The sequence below is a fragment of the Phocoena sinus genome, chromosome 12 (genome assembly GCF_008692025.1).
Source record: "Phocoena sinus isolate mPhoSin1 chromosome 12, mPhoSin1.pri, whole genome shotgun sequence".
Classification (NCBI taxonomy): domain Eukaryota; kingdom Metazoa; phylum Chordata; class Mammalia; order Artiodactyla; family Phocoenidae; genus Phocoena; species Phocoena sinus.
In genome coordinates this window covers 56,538,118-56,553,647 of record NC_045774.1, presented here as the reverse complement: position 1 = coordinate 56,553,647, position 15,530 = coordinate 56,538,118, and the positions used below count along the sequence as shown (strand labels likewise).

At 33.1% G+C, this 15,530-nt stretch overlaps 1 protein-coding gene across 3 annotated transcripts in view; it reads left to right on the top strand.

The window, feature by feature from the left end:
- The window catches only part of GRIK2 (glutamate ionotropic receptor kainate type subunit 2), a 631,568-nt gene that overhangs the window by 517,584 nt on the left and 98,454 nt on the right, over positions 1–15,530 (top strand). For 2 of the 3 annotated variants that reach the window (XM_032651171.1, XM_032651172.1), the window contains exons 12-13: positions 1,427–1,545; positions 5,201–5,418. The exons of the other annotated variant lie outside the window; for it this stretch is intronic. In XM_032651171.1, coding sequence (XP_032507062.1) covers positions 1,427–1,545; positions 5,201–5,418 — 337 coding nt within the window. The remainder of the gene's footprint in view (positions 1–1,426; positions 1,546–5,200; positions 5,419–15,530) is intronic. 3 annotated transcript variants of the gene reach the window in all.

Here is a 15,530-nt window from a genome sequence, read left to right as displayed (position 1 = left end):
ATACTTTTAAAAATGTATATAACTATTTGCATAAGCTTAAAAGTAATAAGGGATTTAAATAAAAATGAAATGTCTAAAACCAAAGCTAGTTCTGCTTCAGTCAGACATAACAAATCAGATCAGAATGTTTAATTACTATCCAATCAACCTTTCTGTTCAGTGTGTCAGTTTAACTTAGAGAACCAAACAAAACATTCCTTTGTTTGTCAAGGGTAGGGTATTAAAACAAGGGTGTTCTAAAAATTGCAGTAGAAAGATGAAAATGGTTTGTTTGATCTTCAGAATTTTAATATGTCAGAAAGATTATTGTGAAGAAAATTGGGCTTTCTGAAGTGACAGATACATTATTCAAATAACTTTGATTGAATGCAAGATTTTTTAATGCTTTCATAAAGGGGACACACATTAATTTGGTTTATAAAAGAGTGGCTTTAAAATTTGAGATATTAGGGAAAATATTTTGTAGTTTAGTAATTAGACTAAGCATTTTAATTATGGCAGTGATATTTTTTGATAGTACCATTAATTGAAACATATACCTGGATTATAATTAGAATAAATTAATTTGTGTGTACACTTGACAATTTAAAATGTCCTCAGTTTGAATTATTTGAGAGATGTTATTAATATTTCTAAAACTATCTATAACTGGCCTAAAAATTAGATTGGTTTTTCTTTGTCTTAAAGCAGTGATTCAAATTAATTGTAGATTTGAAACCAAATAGTAAGTGGAAACCAATCAGTCTCCATGTGCATTCCTGCTTCTAACATTGCTTTGATAGCCTGCATATCACCATTCCCTCTGAAACCTATAATGATGTCAGAAGCATGTATCAGAATGCAGTTGATTCTGATTCGGTTTTCTATTTAGATGTGAGTTTGTTACACATAAAGATATAAATCCATCGTACTGTTTCCTTAGAGGTATAATTATTCACTGATCATTTAATCTCTGTCACTTTGGCAGTTTCTGTTATATCACAAAAAATTCTTGGGGTGATTTTGTATCATTTCTTCTGTCTTTAACAATTTTTCCACAGTTTGAAAAATGTTTATTTCATACCTAAGTTTGTTTTCTTTTTTAATGATTTTCTAGTCTTTAAAACAAATTTTTTTCATCCTGCATGTGAAAAGCCTATATCTTATAAAATGTTCTTGGTTTACCGAAATACAGATTTTCCTCTCATGTCATATAAGGTAAAGAAATGCTGTTTATTATCTTAGCATGGTAATTAGCTGATAAGGACAGGGATCATTAAAACCTACAGCTTGCTGTCATGCATATGAAATTGTACTATAAAAATGCTTATTTCTGGTTTCTACTTAATCTTACCTGTCTTTCTGTTTCTTTTGCAGCAAAAGTGTTGGATAGAATGTCTTCTCACTGCCATTTAAACATATTCTTTTCTTCTGTCAATTACCACAGGTTTAGTCCCTATGAGTGGTATAACCCACACCCTTGCAACCCTGACTCAGACGTGGTGGAAAACAATTTTACCTTGCTAAATAGTTTCTGGTTTGGAGTTGGAGCTCTCATGCAGCAAGGTATACGATTCAGCCTGCTATTTCCCTTGGGCACCATGTCCCACTCTTTGCTGGGTGTGACAGTTCTCGCTGGCACAAGTCGCTTGCATGGGTGCCTCTCTGCATGTAACCATAATCCAGCTTCTCCATCTACCTAATGCATTTAGGCGTTCTCAAATCCCATCCAAGAGAGATTCTGAGAAAATAATTAGCTTTTGCAATTGCACATACAGTATACTCATCTAACTTTTTCTTAACCCACAGTAGATACATTATCTCATAGATAACCCAGCTAACCTGATCCATTAGCTAGAAGCTGGATTTAAAGTACTATAAGATTGCATCTCCTTGAGACAAGAATACAGTGTATTGCTCCTGTTTCCTGTCTCATTTTGATGTAAAAAAATTCCCTTTCATATCAATTCTTGATGACTAGATGCCTTTGTATTGCATGATTAGCAAATCTACTGCATATAAATTTGCAAAAATAAAATATTTAACCATTTAGAGTTACCTTTTCAAGTAAAATATTAGCTGCATCTGATAGTATATAAGAATATAAAGTATTGCATGCTCAGAAGTGCATGCAAAAATACTCTTTCACAATTATTTAAAATTTATAATATTAACGGTAAAAGTAAAAACTACATTTCTCAGAAAATGACATAATACATGCAATATGTCTTAATGGTATATATATAACTATGAATTCATTATTTTAGTCTCAGTTCTCCCAAGCTGAATTTAGTTTTATTTTTGCTGCTGTAATTTCTTTTATTAATCTTTTAATATTTATATAAAAGTTCAATAAATTAATGTCAGACCTACTACTCAATATAAATGATTTAATTAGCCAAGACCAAGACTATTTTATGCATTTAAAAATGTAATATTTTTAAGTTTTAAAATGTAGTAAATAAAGCAAAATGCCCAAAATTTGAACAACTAACAATGACCGGATTAAGGAAAAAAAAAACATATTTCTTTGTAAGAGTTACCACACCTACCATAAAGGTTTACCTTAAATTTTAGAGGTGTATTTATTATCCACTTCGAAGAAATTCATTTGGTAATTGCATTACAGACCTGAGGAAGAGAAAATTTATGTTAAGTTATAAAATGTTTATTAAAAAGGTACTTTGCTTTTGCATGTTTAATATTATGCATAAATCCATTAGTTCATTACTGTTTCATTTATAACTACTTCCTAAAGTGAAAATAAATAATTACATGTTAAAAGGAAAAAAATCAATTTAACAAATACATTTACAAGCAATCCTACTGAGTTGAGATAATTTTTCCTTTTAAAAATGTAAGCATCCATATATATAGTTTTATAGGTATTTAACCTAAACTTGAAAATTCAGAGAACTCTTACATGAACTAATCTAATTTTGTGGCATCTCTTTCTAAATAAAATGAATAATCAGTAGTTGTATTTGCCCTTTCCTACACTTTGGGTCCAGTGTTTTGTTTTGTTTTTTTTTTTTCCCTTAGATTTATTTACAGTTGGAAGATACTATTGGAGTTCTTTTAAAATTTTAGAAGTGAATAAAAATCTATCATGAGACAAGCATCTTTTATAAGTAGCACTGGGTTATGCCGTTCCCTCAGGCAAATTGCTAGTCCACCGGCTAATAATTACCTTAATAGCCTGGAACAATTATTCTCATAATAAAGATCTGACCATAATAAAGATTTTAAAATGATTTTTCCTACCACTTTGGAAAATAAAATATTCTTTTTTACTTACATTTTATAAAATATTTGGAGACTTTTGAATATGTATACTGGTGAGATGAACTTGATATCTATACAATCTAGCAATTAGAAATAAGACTATATCTGATATCTCTGAAAATGATGACAATCTGAACAATGAAAAATTCAAATATACATTTGCTTTGCCACATAACTACTTCACTGCTGGTGGATACATGAAAGAGGAACCCATACTATTCTGACTGATGCCCAGCTCCCCAGGAATTAGTGGGATATAGTGCTGGACATGACGTTACCTTGAGTACATGACAGTCAGCCCCTAACCAGGCTCTGATTCACAAGCCTAGGAGGTACTCGTTTAAGTCCTTGGTAAGATATGAACTTGTGGTAATTGGGCCATTTTTGTCGAATGTCTCCACTGTTTTTTTTTCTTTCCCAGTCTTGTTTGACTTTATTGGTGGTGTTGTTAAAAAAAAAAAAAAAATAGACTGGGCAGCCATAGCTGCTGATCATCTTGGGAATATTGAATATTTTAGTGTTTTGGTGTCCGAGTGTGTGTCTGACAGGGCCTAGGAGCAACTACGTCAGAAAGGTACTTTCTGTTTTTTTTCCTTACAGAGTGGTAGGCAGAGTCTGGAGCTGGAGTTGGCTGTCATGTCCAAGTCTGTCTGCTTTTAAAATGTTGTTTGTTTGTTTGTTTGTTTGAAATTGGAAGGGTGAGATGAACTGCAGTATAAGATGGGCTGTTTTGATAGAGCCAAGTCATGATACCACTTCTTTTCAATGTTAACATGAATAATTTGTTGTATTTTTCATTCCTTCTAAGATGCGTTACCTTACTGCATCCGTTATTATATTAAAAAATATGTTAAACAAAACAGCAAATGGAGTCCATCTTTGCTTCATTCCATTTTACTCAAACCCTATTAAAATTAATTTGTAGCCAATGCTTTCTTGACTGTAGGTTCAAAATGATTAAAGTGAATAGTAATATATATATCCATAAATTTAGTATACTTTTTTTATAAAAAAGTTACACAATGCTGATATGTGTTCATTTCAATATTAAGACTGCAAATCATGTGATAAAACCAAAGGACTCAATTTAAAAATTGTTAGAATTTTATTTTATAACCTAAATTAATTAAAATTAATAATACTCAAAAGCAAAATATAATTATCAGATCTCATTCTCTTATTAATACCATGAGCAGCAACTCCAGCCATGTTTTGTAATATAATTATGAAATTTTGTATGTGTGTAAAAATAAATTTATGGCAATTTAACTATTCTTATTCTGGTTTTCCTCATTGAGGCTAACTATAGTGATAGGAGACATTTGTTTATGCATAAGAAAATAATTTACTACCTATTTTAAAATAAAAACTGGACTAAAACCCCACAGCTCAAGAAATGTGGATAATTAAAATTATTTTCCTACAACATTACTTTTTTAAATGGCAGTATAGACAAGAATTTTGGGCTTCATGTGCATGAAAAGTGAAACTTTACATAAATAAAGCTTGTTAAGAAATGGATTGGAATGTACATTAAGTCATTTCTTCTAAAACCCACATAACTAACAAGATATGAAAATCTATAAAAGTGGTTTATAAACTAGAATGAGAGAGAGAGAGAGATTTCTCCCTTCTAATGCTATTTTTATAAAGGTTACCCAGTCATTAATGTGTAATTCTTATTTTGCACTGTCTCAGGTAGAACTTGAGTCTCCTGTCACTATATGTAAACTCAGATGTCCTAAGAGACTACGTATTATCTGAAATTAGCCTCTGCTCTCCCAATGGCTGTTCCTTGCTTACTACAGATATATATAAATCTGTGATTTAAGCTTTTATTACACAGTGATTCCATTCTGCCACTATGACCAAAAGTACCTGACTGCTGATCAAATTCTCTGTATTCGTTTCACCTTTTTCCCCCAATCTCTGTTAGGTTCTGAGCTCATGCCCAAAGCGCTGTCCACCAGGATAGTGGGAGGCATTTGGTGGTTTTTCACACTTATCATCATTTCTTCGTATACTGCTAACTTAGCAGCCTTTCTGACAGTGGAGCGCATGGAATCCCCTATTGACTCTGCTGATGATTTAGCTAAGCAAACCAAGATAGAGTATGGAACGGTAGAGGATGGTGCAACCATGACTTTTTTCAAGGTAAGTCCTACTGGTTATCCAAAATTTATGTATTAACATGATGGAATGCCAACAAACCTTTTTCTATTAATGAATTTAAGAGTATAGCAACATTGTTATTTGTGCAGAACAATCAATAGCATATTCCTCAGGTGGTGGAGAGGTATACAACTAAATATACGACCATCAAGGCAAAACATTTTAATACTTGCAAATGACAAGGAGTTGTTGCTTTATAAGTATTCCATTTTTTTTGGAGGAGAATCTGTAAAAAAGTAAAATTATTTTTCCCCAACAAGGTTTTATCTTTGAATGTAAATAAATAAATAAATAAATTTACCGAAAATTGAATAGCAGAGTCGAGTCAGACTCTACAAGGCGTGGGTATTCCAGAAGAATAGAATGATTACATGTAAGAATGTTTTCCATACAGACATTTCTTTCTGTTATGATGAGACAAGGTCAACTTGTTCAGAGCCCGTAGAAAAAGAAGGAAAATAAGGACTGGTAGAAACAAGCAGAAACAGTTCCTATTCTCTGGACATTCATCCATCTAATATTCTGGAAGGCACAGAATCTCAAAATGGGCTACCCCATTGAACTTGCAATGGTTTGCAGTGGGACAGCCTGTGGAACATTTAAATGGAAGGTGTGCTTGCACCAAGTTCCAAGCATATAGAGTATCTTGCCCTCCTCTTTATTATTCAGATCTTCTCCTTGCTTCTGCTGATCTCACTGGGCCGGAGTAGACCCAATGAGGAGATTCCATTTTAGGGAATCAGTATCACTTCATAATTTCTATTTTACTAAGTATTTTTATGTTGTTTGTAGTTTGGGCAAATTTTTAAGCCTTGGTATTTTCCTTCACTGTTCACAGGAATGCAGTTGGCAGTTCAAGTGGGTAGTAGAAGTGGTAGATGTTTTTTTCTTTTAAAAAAATAACCGACTCAAGTTAAAAAACAAATTCTTTCAACATTCAGTAAGTGCCTACTGAGTACCAGAAATTGTACTACAATGTTGGGTATGCTAGAGCAAATAATATCTAATTCTCACTTTTAAGAAGGTTATAGTTTAGTTGGAGATAGGGAAGACTAGACCTAGGATCATATAACTGGGTTTTACTTAACTTTGCCAAATAATTATGCAACTTTCTTTGTAAAAATTCTTACCAAATTAAATCGGCTTTTTTTAGGGTTCTGGAGTACACCAAATACCCAAAGAATGAGATAGATTGATTGTTTAGTCAAATCTATATAATTCTTAAAATTTAATTACTTTCAAAGAGAATATTTTTTATACCTAGGTTAAAGATTGGATGCATATTTTTTATTCAACTGGAAAATTATTATCATCTAATCAAATTTATTGAATAATCAAATATGAACAAAGCATTATGATCAGTATGGTGCTATTTGTCTATATTAATTACAATTGATCAATTTTCCCCAATTGAATATTTAATATTAATAGATTGTTTTTCTCATAAAACACTTTTTTTTAAAATAAAAAGAACCAGCTGTTGAAAATTCTAAGTGTACATCATCGGTGTCTTTAACTTTGCTGGGAGTGAATATGTAATGCATTTAAATTGTTACAATATTCAAGGGAATTTTTTTTTTTTTTTTTTCAAGGGAATTTTGAAGTTGACTTTGTACAATAATACGTATAAAATACTAATGCAAGTGATTTGATACCAGAAGTAATTATTTCTGTTTCACAAATACTTCAGAGTTTAAATTTACTTTTATTTTCTAGAAGGCTCAAATATCTTAAGTTTCAAAGCTCTTATATACTATGAGCAAGGTATACCTCTGGAAAATCATGTTTAAAATTTTTCTCCTTTTCCCTGTCTTTAAGCTTATTTTCTCCCTTCTTTGTCTTTCTTGTCTTTCAAACTTCTGTTTTGCTAATTCATTTTTTGTTCAGTTGCTCTCTTGCAGTGTCATTTTGCCTAACTTCACTCTTCTTTGCTGTTCACTTTTCTTCTTACTCTCATCTCTTTTTTTTCTTTCTCATACACACGGGTGCCTCTAGCACCCAGAGAAAAGTGACATGAAACAACTTTTTGTTTCCAACAGCACAGACTTTCTTTCTGTAAAATTGAAGCCTTTGGGAATGTACAATTGTCACAATAAAAACCACACAGTGATAATCACTAAGTTGACAATTATGTGATAACTTTATCACATGCTGAATTATTACTGTTGAAATTTGAAAAAGCATTAGAATTTAAAAGGATACAATAAATGTTGATTTTTCTTTAGTTATTTTAGTGTAGCCCTAAATTATACTAATTTCAACCTCATATTTTGGCTTGTTAAACTATCTACTTACACCAGCCGTTGGTATGAAATTAAAAAAAAAAAATCCCTAGCAATCTGTAATTGAAGAAATTGCATGGTCATTTTGAAATTCTACAATGAATCCAAAGACTATTGTGTATAGTCGATTTACATCTGATACCATTCTTTTATTTCTTAATTAACAGCAATGCATACAACACTCTAGGAAGCACCCTTAAGGCATTGATTTCTAAAGGAATTTCCGTCCTGTTTTTACTAATTGAACAAGACTCTGCTGTTAACTCATTATTCTGAAACAGCTCAGTTCCAGAAAATTATTTTAAAGAATGTTAAAGTTGTGTTACTACAAGCAAGAGCTGGCTCAAGATACCTGGCTTTAAAGGGGGTGAGTCTTCAGTATTGCAAAACACAGAGTTACACCGCCATTCTACAACATTGAATAATTCCTCTTCCAAAGAACGTACTTGACTTTGTTCATTGACCTTACATGTATATTGTCTTCAGGAAGAGTTCATTCTTCTTTTCTTCTATATCTGTTACACTCCACACAAATTCTCTCCAGGGATAAATGTAAAGCCATGACTGGCAAAATAACTCAAAATCGAGCCGATGGTGCTTCTTCAGTGTATCCCATGTAAAACAATAGAGAGCTATGTGACATCACCAATATGTTCTTAATTACATTTAGATAATAAAATTGCTGAGGGCCCAAGGATTTTATTGAAAAACAATAAAGTAGGGTCAAAACATTCTCAGAATCTGGGAACTTGGTGCAGCAGAACTGAAATCTCACCCCAGGGCTGAACACTCTATAAATGTCACCAAGCAACAGCACATTCTTTCTCCTTGAAGTATAACTTCAGCTATAGCTATATAAAAACTATATAACTCAGCTATAGCCTGTAGGTGTTACGATCTCTTCTGAGAATGCCTGTATTTTCAAAGTAAGTCATATGTTTTACAAAATGATGCTGAAATCACCTTGTTTCTATGCAACTTATGACTCAGGTTTTTCAATTTATACAAATTCTCTCTCTGGGTTTGGTCTACCTGAAATCTCTGGCTTTGCCACATATGCTAATATAGTCTGTCTTTCCAAAAGGTATCAAAGGAAATGCATATCCTCTTTCATGGTTATTAAAAAAGATTTCTGCCACATGTTAAAAGGACATTTAAATGGTATCAGATACCTAATGTGAATCACTTAATACTTCTGAACACATAGTCTACAATTTGGAATAGTTGCTAAGAGGGAAAGAAACTGTGGAATTAGGGAAACCTGAGCTTAATTTCAGACTCCACCACCTATTGGCTGTATTTAGATGAGACACTGCCCCTTGTAAGCCTCTGACTCCTCATCTCTAAATTAGAATGACTAACAGAACCATTCTCACAATTTTTTTTAATGTTAAATGAAAGCTCTACATGATATGCTAAGTGCCTAATAAAAGCTTGATAGACATTATAAATTATTACCATTACTAGAATACATGGCTAATTTTTAAAACTCAGAATTTAGAATGATTTTAAACGTAGTCAAGTAAATTATGTTTCTATGACCCACAACTAGATAATTTTAAAATAGATTTTAAAAGATCACACCATGTTTATCTTATTTAAATTGCTTCATTCTTCTCATTATTGTTGTCATGAAGAAGGAATAATTTGATAAGTGAAAGTTTTTAAAAAATCTGAGGGGACAGTTTTCAGAAGCTATTTTCTAGGCTATGTATTGTGATATAGTATATTGAGATGCAATTCACAATTCTTTTGGGAATTTATGCCACATCACAGGTAAAGGGAACTTTAAAAATTATTTAATATGAAAAAATGTTCTTTCTTAATTTTAACTTTTTTTTGTAATGTAATAAATAGGATGTCTTATTTCGGCCAGTTTCATCTTGCATCGTATGCTCTCAATTATATGATATGGATGTTCAGTCTTAAGAATACATTTTTATTCAATAAATATTTACTTATCTCTTACGTGGAAGGGATTGCGTTGAACCTTAGACAAATATTGTGCATCTCCCAGCACCACCCAACACTTGTCTACCTCCTATATATCTTTCTATTTCCTTTACCACCATCCTGGTTCAGAACAGTGTCATCTCTGTCCAGGGTTTTGCAACATTTCTCTTTCCCAATTTTTTTCCCTATTGTTCTCTACACTCTACAAGGTGACTTAACACCCTCCAAAATCACCCCGCTTCTTTGCTTTAGGATAAGAACCTAGCTCCTTATCAGGTTTACAAGGCACATCATGGTCTGGCTTCTTTTTATTTTTTAGCCAGCTGCTCTCACACTCTAAACTTCAGCCAGACTGGTTAGTCCGTGTCATATGATGTCTACATGATACACCTCCTTCTGTTATGCTTTTCTGCCCTTATCTACCAACCTAATTGGTTATATTTTCTTTATTCCTTGGATCCAAATTCAATTAATCCAGGCAAATTTTCTTGATCCTTTCCCCTACCCAAATCGACCCAGTCTGGGTAAGGTACTCCTTTTTTAAATTCTCTGAGCACTTATACCTCAGTTATTAAATTATCACCCCAAATTGTATTCCATTAATTCTTCTGTTTCCATACTACACTGCACAGCACAGGGACATGAATTGAATCTGTATCATTTACACTTGGATCTCCAGTTCCCAGCACAGACTTTGCATGTGTTTTGGGCTCTATTAGTTAACAGTTGCCACAATAATGTTGCTTAACAAATGACCAAAAACTCTTAGTGGCATGTAACATAAACCTTCATTGAGCTTATAAGTCAGCTATCCTACTCCTAGAAATTTGGAGGCCCAGAGGCTCTTCTATTAATACCTTTGGAACAGACTCTATTTCTGCTAAGCTTTTTTGGCCTTTAAATATATCCAGTTGAGTCCATTTATAATCTAAAAGCCACACCCACAGTTCATATTAAAATGTGCCTCTCTCTAGACTTAATCATTGCTACTTTGGGCTAGAAGTTTTTTAATCCAGAGGAGAAAATCTACAAGGCATTTCCTTAACTTTTTCAGAGGTTTTAACAAAGCACCTCAAGGCAACATGCTTAATTTGATTTTTAATTAAGGCCTGAAGCCATGTTGAAACAATTTTGAGAACTTTTACTGGCTGGAGACACTGAAGATCGCAAACAATTTTATGACCCAACCGTACAAATTCTAGCTCCTTCATATCACCTCTAAATTCTGTTTGAAAACTGCCCAGTTCTTTATAAAATTATTTCCCCCTCCTCCTCTTTGTTGTTCTTCTTATTGTTAATAGTCTATCTCTTTCTTGTACTACCTTATCCTATGTAGCTAAATTTACCAGCTGGTACTTTGAATATTATGTCAATTTGTCTGAATATTTCTTTGTCCAAATCCAGATTATTAGTATGTTTTCTATCTTATAAGTTACTATAAAGCACACTATAAAAATATTATTTCCCCCTAAGTTTACAGATTCCCATTTTCCCAACCTCCCCTAATGATTTCATTGTCATCTGTTATCAGTGTTTCATAGTTAGGTTTCCTTTAAGGTGGCAACTCACTTTTTTAAAAATCAAATTCTGTGCAGTTATCTATTGGCGCAATGAATATCGCATTCATTGATGGAACATCTATGACAGATGTTTTAGGTAGAATGTGTGTTTACTTTCAAAAGTTCTCTGCTCTGTAGAGAGCTAAAAAGTTTTCTTCAAAATACGTAGCCCTCTGTGGCATTTCCGTTTTAACTTTGGGTTAAAAAGTCAATTTATTCAGAAGTGTATGAAGTTTACAGTGTTAGGAATGCAAGCAAGTGGATTAATCCATGGCGGGGTGGGGTGGGGGGACGGTAGTTTTATTTCTTGTTACTTAGCAACAAAGAGGGTTTTATTTTGTTTTGTTTTTGTTTATGCATAGTTTCCCTCTTTAGAAGAACACAGTACATTGTAAATGCCAGCTCATTAATCTTCACGGCCACCCCTAAGGAAGGTAGGAAGCAATTATCATTATGCTCATTTAACAGATGAGGAAACTGGGCCATGGAGAGGTTAAGTGACTTATTAATTATGAAAGCAATAGCCAAGGGACTCATAGTATCAACAATAAAAGTAATAGCCAAAGACATCATGGCATATCCATCATTACTCAGAAGAGCTAAGTGCATTAGTCATTTTGGCTCACCTACGTGACCTCAACTGCTCGATCATATTAAGGTTTTAAAACATTTGCCTTAAGCCATTGGAGCAGATACAACTATAACACGTTCTTTATAGTCTGCTACTTATTCTGAGCTTATCAGTTCAATGGTCTTCTAAAATTAAATTATGCTGGGGTGACAGTATAGGTTTGTAAGCCTGAATTGCTGGTATGGCATGCCTGTAATGATTTTTTGAAAGCTTGAGTGAATTTTGCTTCTTAAATGCCAAAAGAACATAAATAATTTTTGAGTCAAGGGATAGAATGTAAAAAGTTTATTGCATGCACTTAATAAATGGATTTAGAAACACCATTCATTAGATATTTTTTAATTTCTGCAAAACATAATTTCTGTTATTTTTATTTAGAACCGTGGTGATAATTCAATTATAATATATTTACTATAAAGAGATTTATACATTAGAAAAGTAAAATATCAACATGGCATCTGTAGTTACTTTTCAGATTGAAAAGTGTTTTCTGAAATAAATGTTTATTTCCTCTTATATTGATGGTAGAATACTTGGGAATTTCCATTTCACGTATTCAGGAAATTGACCTACAATAGTTTTTGAAGATGGGAAAGAAGTTAGTTTTGAATTTATTTTATTTATTTTTATTGTGATATAATCAACATACAGCATTTTGTAACTTTAAGATATACAGTGTTTTGAGAAATGTATATATTGCAATATGATTACCAGTCTAACATTAGCCAGTGCCTCCATGACATTAAAATTATTTCTTTTTTGTGGTTAGAACAATTCAGATCTTGCTTCTTAGCAACTTGGAAGTTTATAACACAGTATTGTTGACTATAATCACTATTCTGCACAGTAGGTCTCCAGGACTTATATTTTTTACTTTTTTTGCGGTACGCGGGCCTCTCACTGTTGTGGCCCCTCCCGTTGTGGAGCACAGGCTCCGGACGCGCAGGCTCAGCGGCCATGGCTCACGGGCCCAGCCGCTCCGCGGCATGTGGGATCTTCCCGGACCGGGGCACGAACCCGTGTCCCCTGCATCGGCAGGCGGACTCCCAACCACTGCGCCACCAGGGAAGCCCCAGGACTTATTCTTTAAAAGACTTTTATATTTTATATAACAAATTCCTCGTTAAGTATGGTCGTTGCAAAGAAAAAGTTCAGTAATTATTTGCACATTGATAGAAATCAAATATGTCTTTTATTGTGTACCAGATTTACTACTTTATATATTCTAATCATTTTCCACCATTATCCAGAAGGGTTTCTTTGACAATATAATAATTAGAAAATTCACTATGGTACTTTAGTAGCATAGTAAGTACAGGGATTATTTCTTAAATACTTGCTCATGTAAGAGTTGCCCTGTTTATTTAGGTGTTACTAACCAGCCACATAGCTTTGTTTTTAGGTAATTTTACTTACCTGGAGTCAGTTTATGCTTAGTAATGACAACCCCCTTTTCTCCTCAATAAGTTAGAAACAAAGGGTCTCAAATGTTAGCTTTATGTCTCACATGGGGGATATTGTCCCTGTGCCGAGAAGGTAATTTAAAACTCAAATATTAACATAAGCATAGATATATTACCATCAAAGTTTTGTGATTAAAGTTTTTGGTTTGTTGATAGAAAAACAAATCCCTATGCATGCATCATAAATTCTAGACCAGAGCCCAGTAACACTAGTCATACTGACTACTTTCTCAGAATCCCCAGTTAAAGCACTACTTTAACTCATAGGGCTAGTTTTTTATCTACCAAAGTCCTAGGAAATATGGCAATCAGTAGAACTAGATAGCATGTACATCATATGGAAATACGGTCTTGTCTGTGATTGACAGTATACCACTCTGATGAGTAAGAGAATATTCTTGATTTTCATATCAGTTTTCCTTTCTCAGCGGATGGAGTCATTATTTTGTCCTATTTGGATAGATCATCCACTAAGTTTCAAACATCTTTAAAATATCCATTTGTTTAAATCAGTAGTCTCAACCTGTCTGCACAGTAGAACATTAGAAGCACTTGGGTAGCTTTTAAAGAATACCGAGCCCCACACCCCTCTCCAAGTCAAGTAATTAAGACTCTCTTGAGGTAGGATCCTGGGCATCTGAGTTTTTTGTAACCTCCTCTGGTGATTCTAATGTGCAGAGAGAGTTAATTTAATTTGAAATTTAAATAACCTCTTCTTTATTGGCAATAATAGTTAATAACTGATTGCATCTACTTCCATTTCTTTCATATTAGGGTGGGCATTCATCTCTTCTGAAACCCAGACCCCAGAAAATATTAGAGGCATGAAATGATAACTCTGCTGACCACATTCTTACTTCTTTTGAATAATTTACCTGAATTGCGTTTAAAGCCTTTTTCAACAGATTTGCTGAGAATAAATAATCTAATTACATCTTCACTTTTGATAACATTCCTGGAGGCCCCCAATAGGAATGCATAAGAATTGTCTTGTAGCAGTATGAAGAAGGTTAGAGCTTTCTCCGAAAAGTATGGTGGGGTAAATCCTGATTTTTGCTTGTGTCTCTAAAAAGGTGAGAAAATATATGTTCTATGGGACTTGAGCAGTGAATATATTCACCTTTCCTTTATAAACTTTTATTGCAGTTTCTTCTATCATGGGGGGCGCACAGAGGGGAAATTAAAGAAGAGACCCATAAAGGAGCATATTAGAGTATTGGAAGGATTGTACATGTGACTTTTGTATTTTCCTAAGCAGGAGGAGATTAAGAAGAGGTGAAGTACTTCACACTATAGGTAAATATTAAGTTAGGTTCTTTGAAGTAGTTTGAGATTTGGGCTTAGGTAGTTTTCTTGCCTGAGTTTATTGTTCGATCCTGTAATATTTAGTGAACTACTGTCACTCCTTTCCTTGTTGTAGAAAAAAGAATGTACCTATATTAATGGACGGGGCTAACTTATTACATAATTCTAATTGAAGTCTTCCTTTGTGTCACTTGATAATTCTTCAATATCCCCCTGCAGATCTAAACTGAAACAACATGTTCCTCAAACATGACATTCTGCTCTATCTTGGGGGATGGAAAAAACAAGATATATTTAGGCTTCCAGGCCAAAATCTGTTCTAGTAACTTGCTTGCAAGTTACTAACCTGGGTAATAACTCCATGGTTATTTAGAATAAATAGAGACTTCATTTTGAATTTTTTGTTTACTTCGTGTATTCAAGTTTGTGGATAATTTACTTTTTAAATTTTCTACATACTTAAATGAGTGAAAAAAAAGCTTTATGTGATTGAACACCAGTGTATCTGAGCAATTAATTTAGATTAATATTATTACTGAAATTTTCATCTCTTCATGTTGATGTGTTCTTCCTCAGACACTTTTTCTAGAAATCTAAAAAAAATATCTCACCAAAGATTTTTGTAGCCATATCATTTCTCTAACTCTCCCAAATTATTTTTTTTTCTATGAATGGTGTCAAGGTATTGGTGTGGGTAATGGATTATTGTTAATATTAGGTTAAATGATAATATTTTGTTTAATATTATAATCTGGTATTTTTGAAGTGTTTTTGTATTCTTTTCAGTGCCTCTTATGGCTTTGATATTAATTAGTCAAGTTTGAAATATTTAAACCACTTCTTTATGTTGCATTTAATTTATTGGCAGAGTAAGGGGGTGATTTTTACCCAAAGAGGTTGT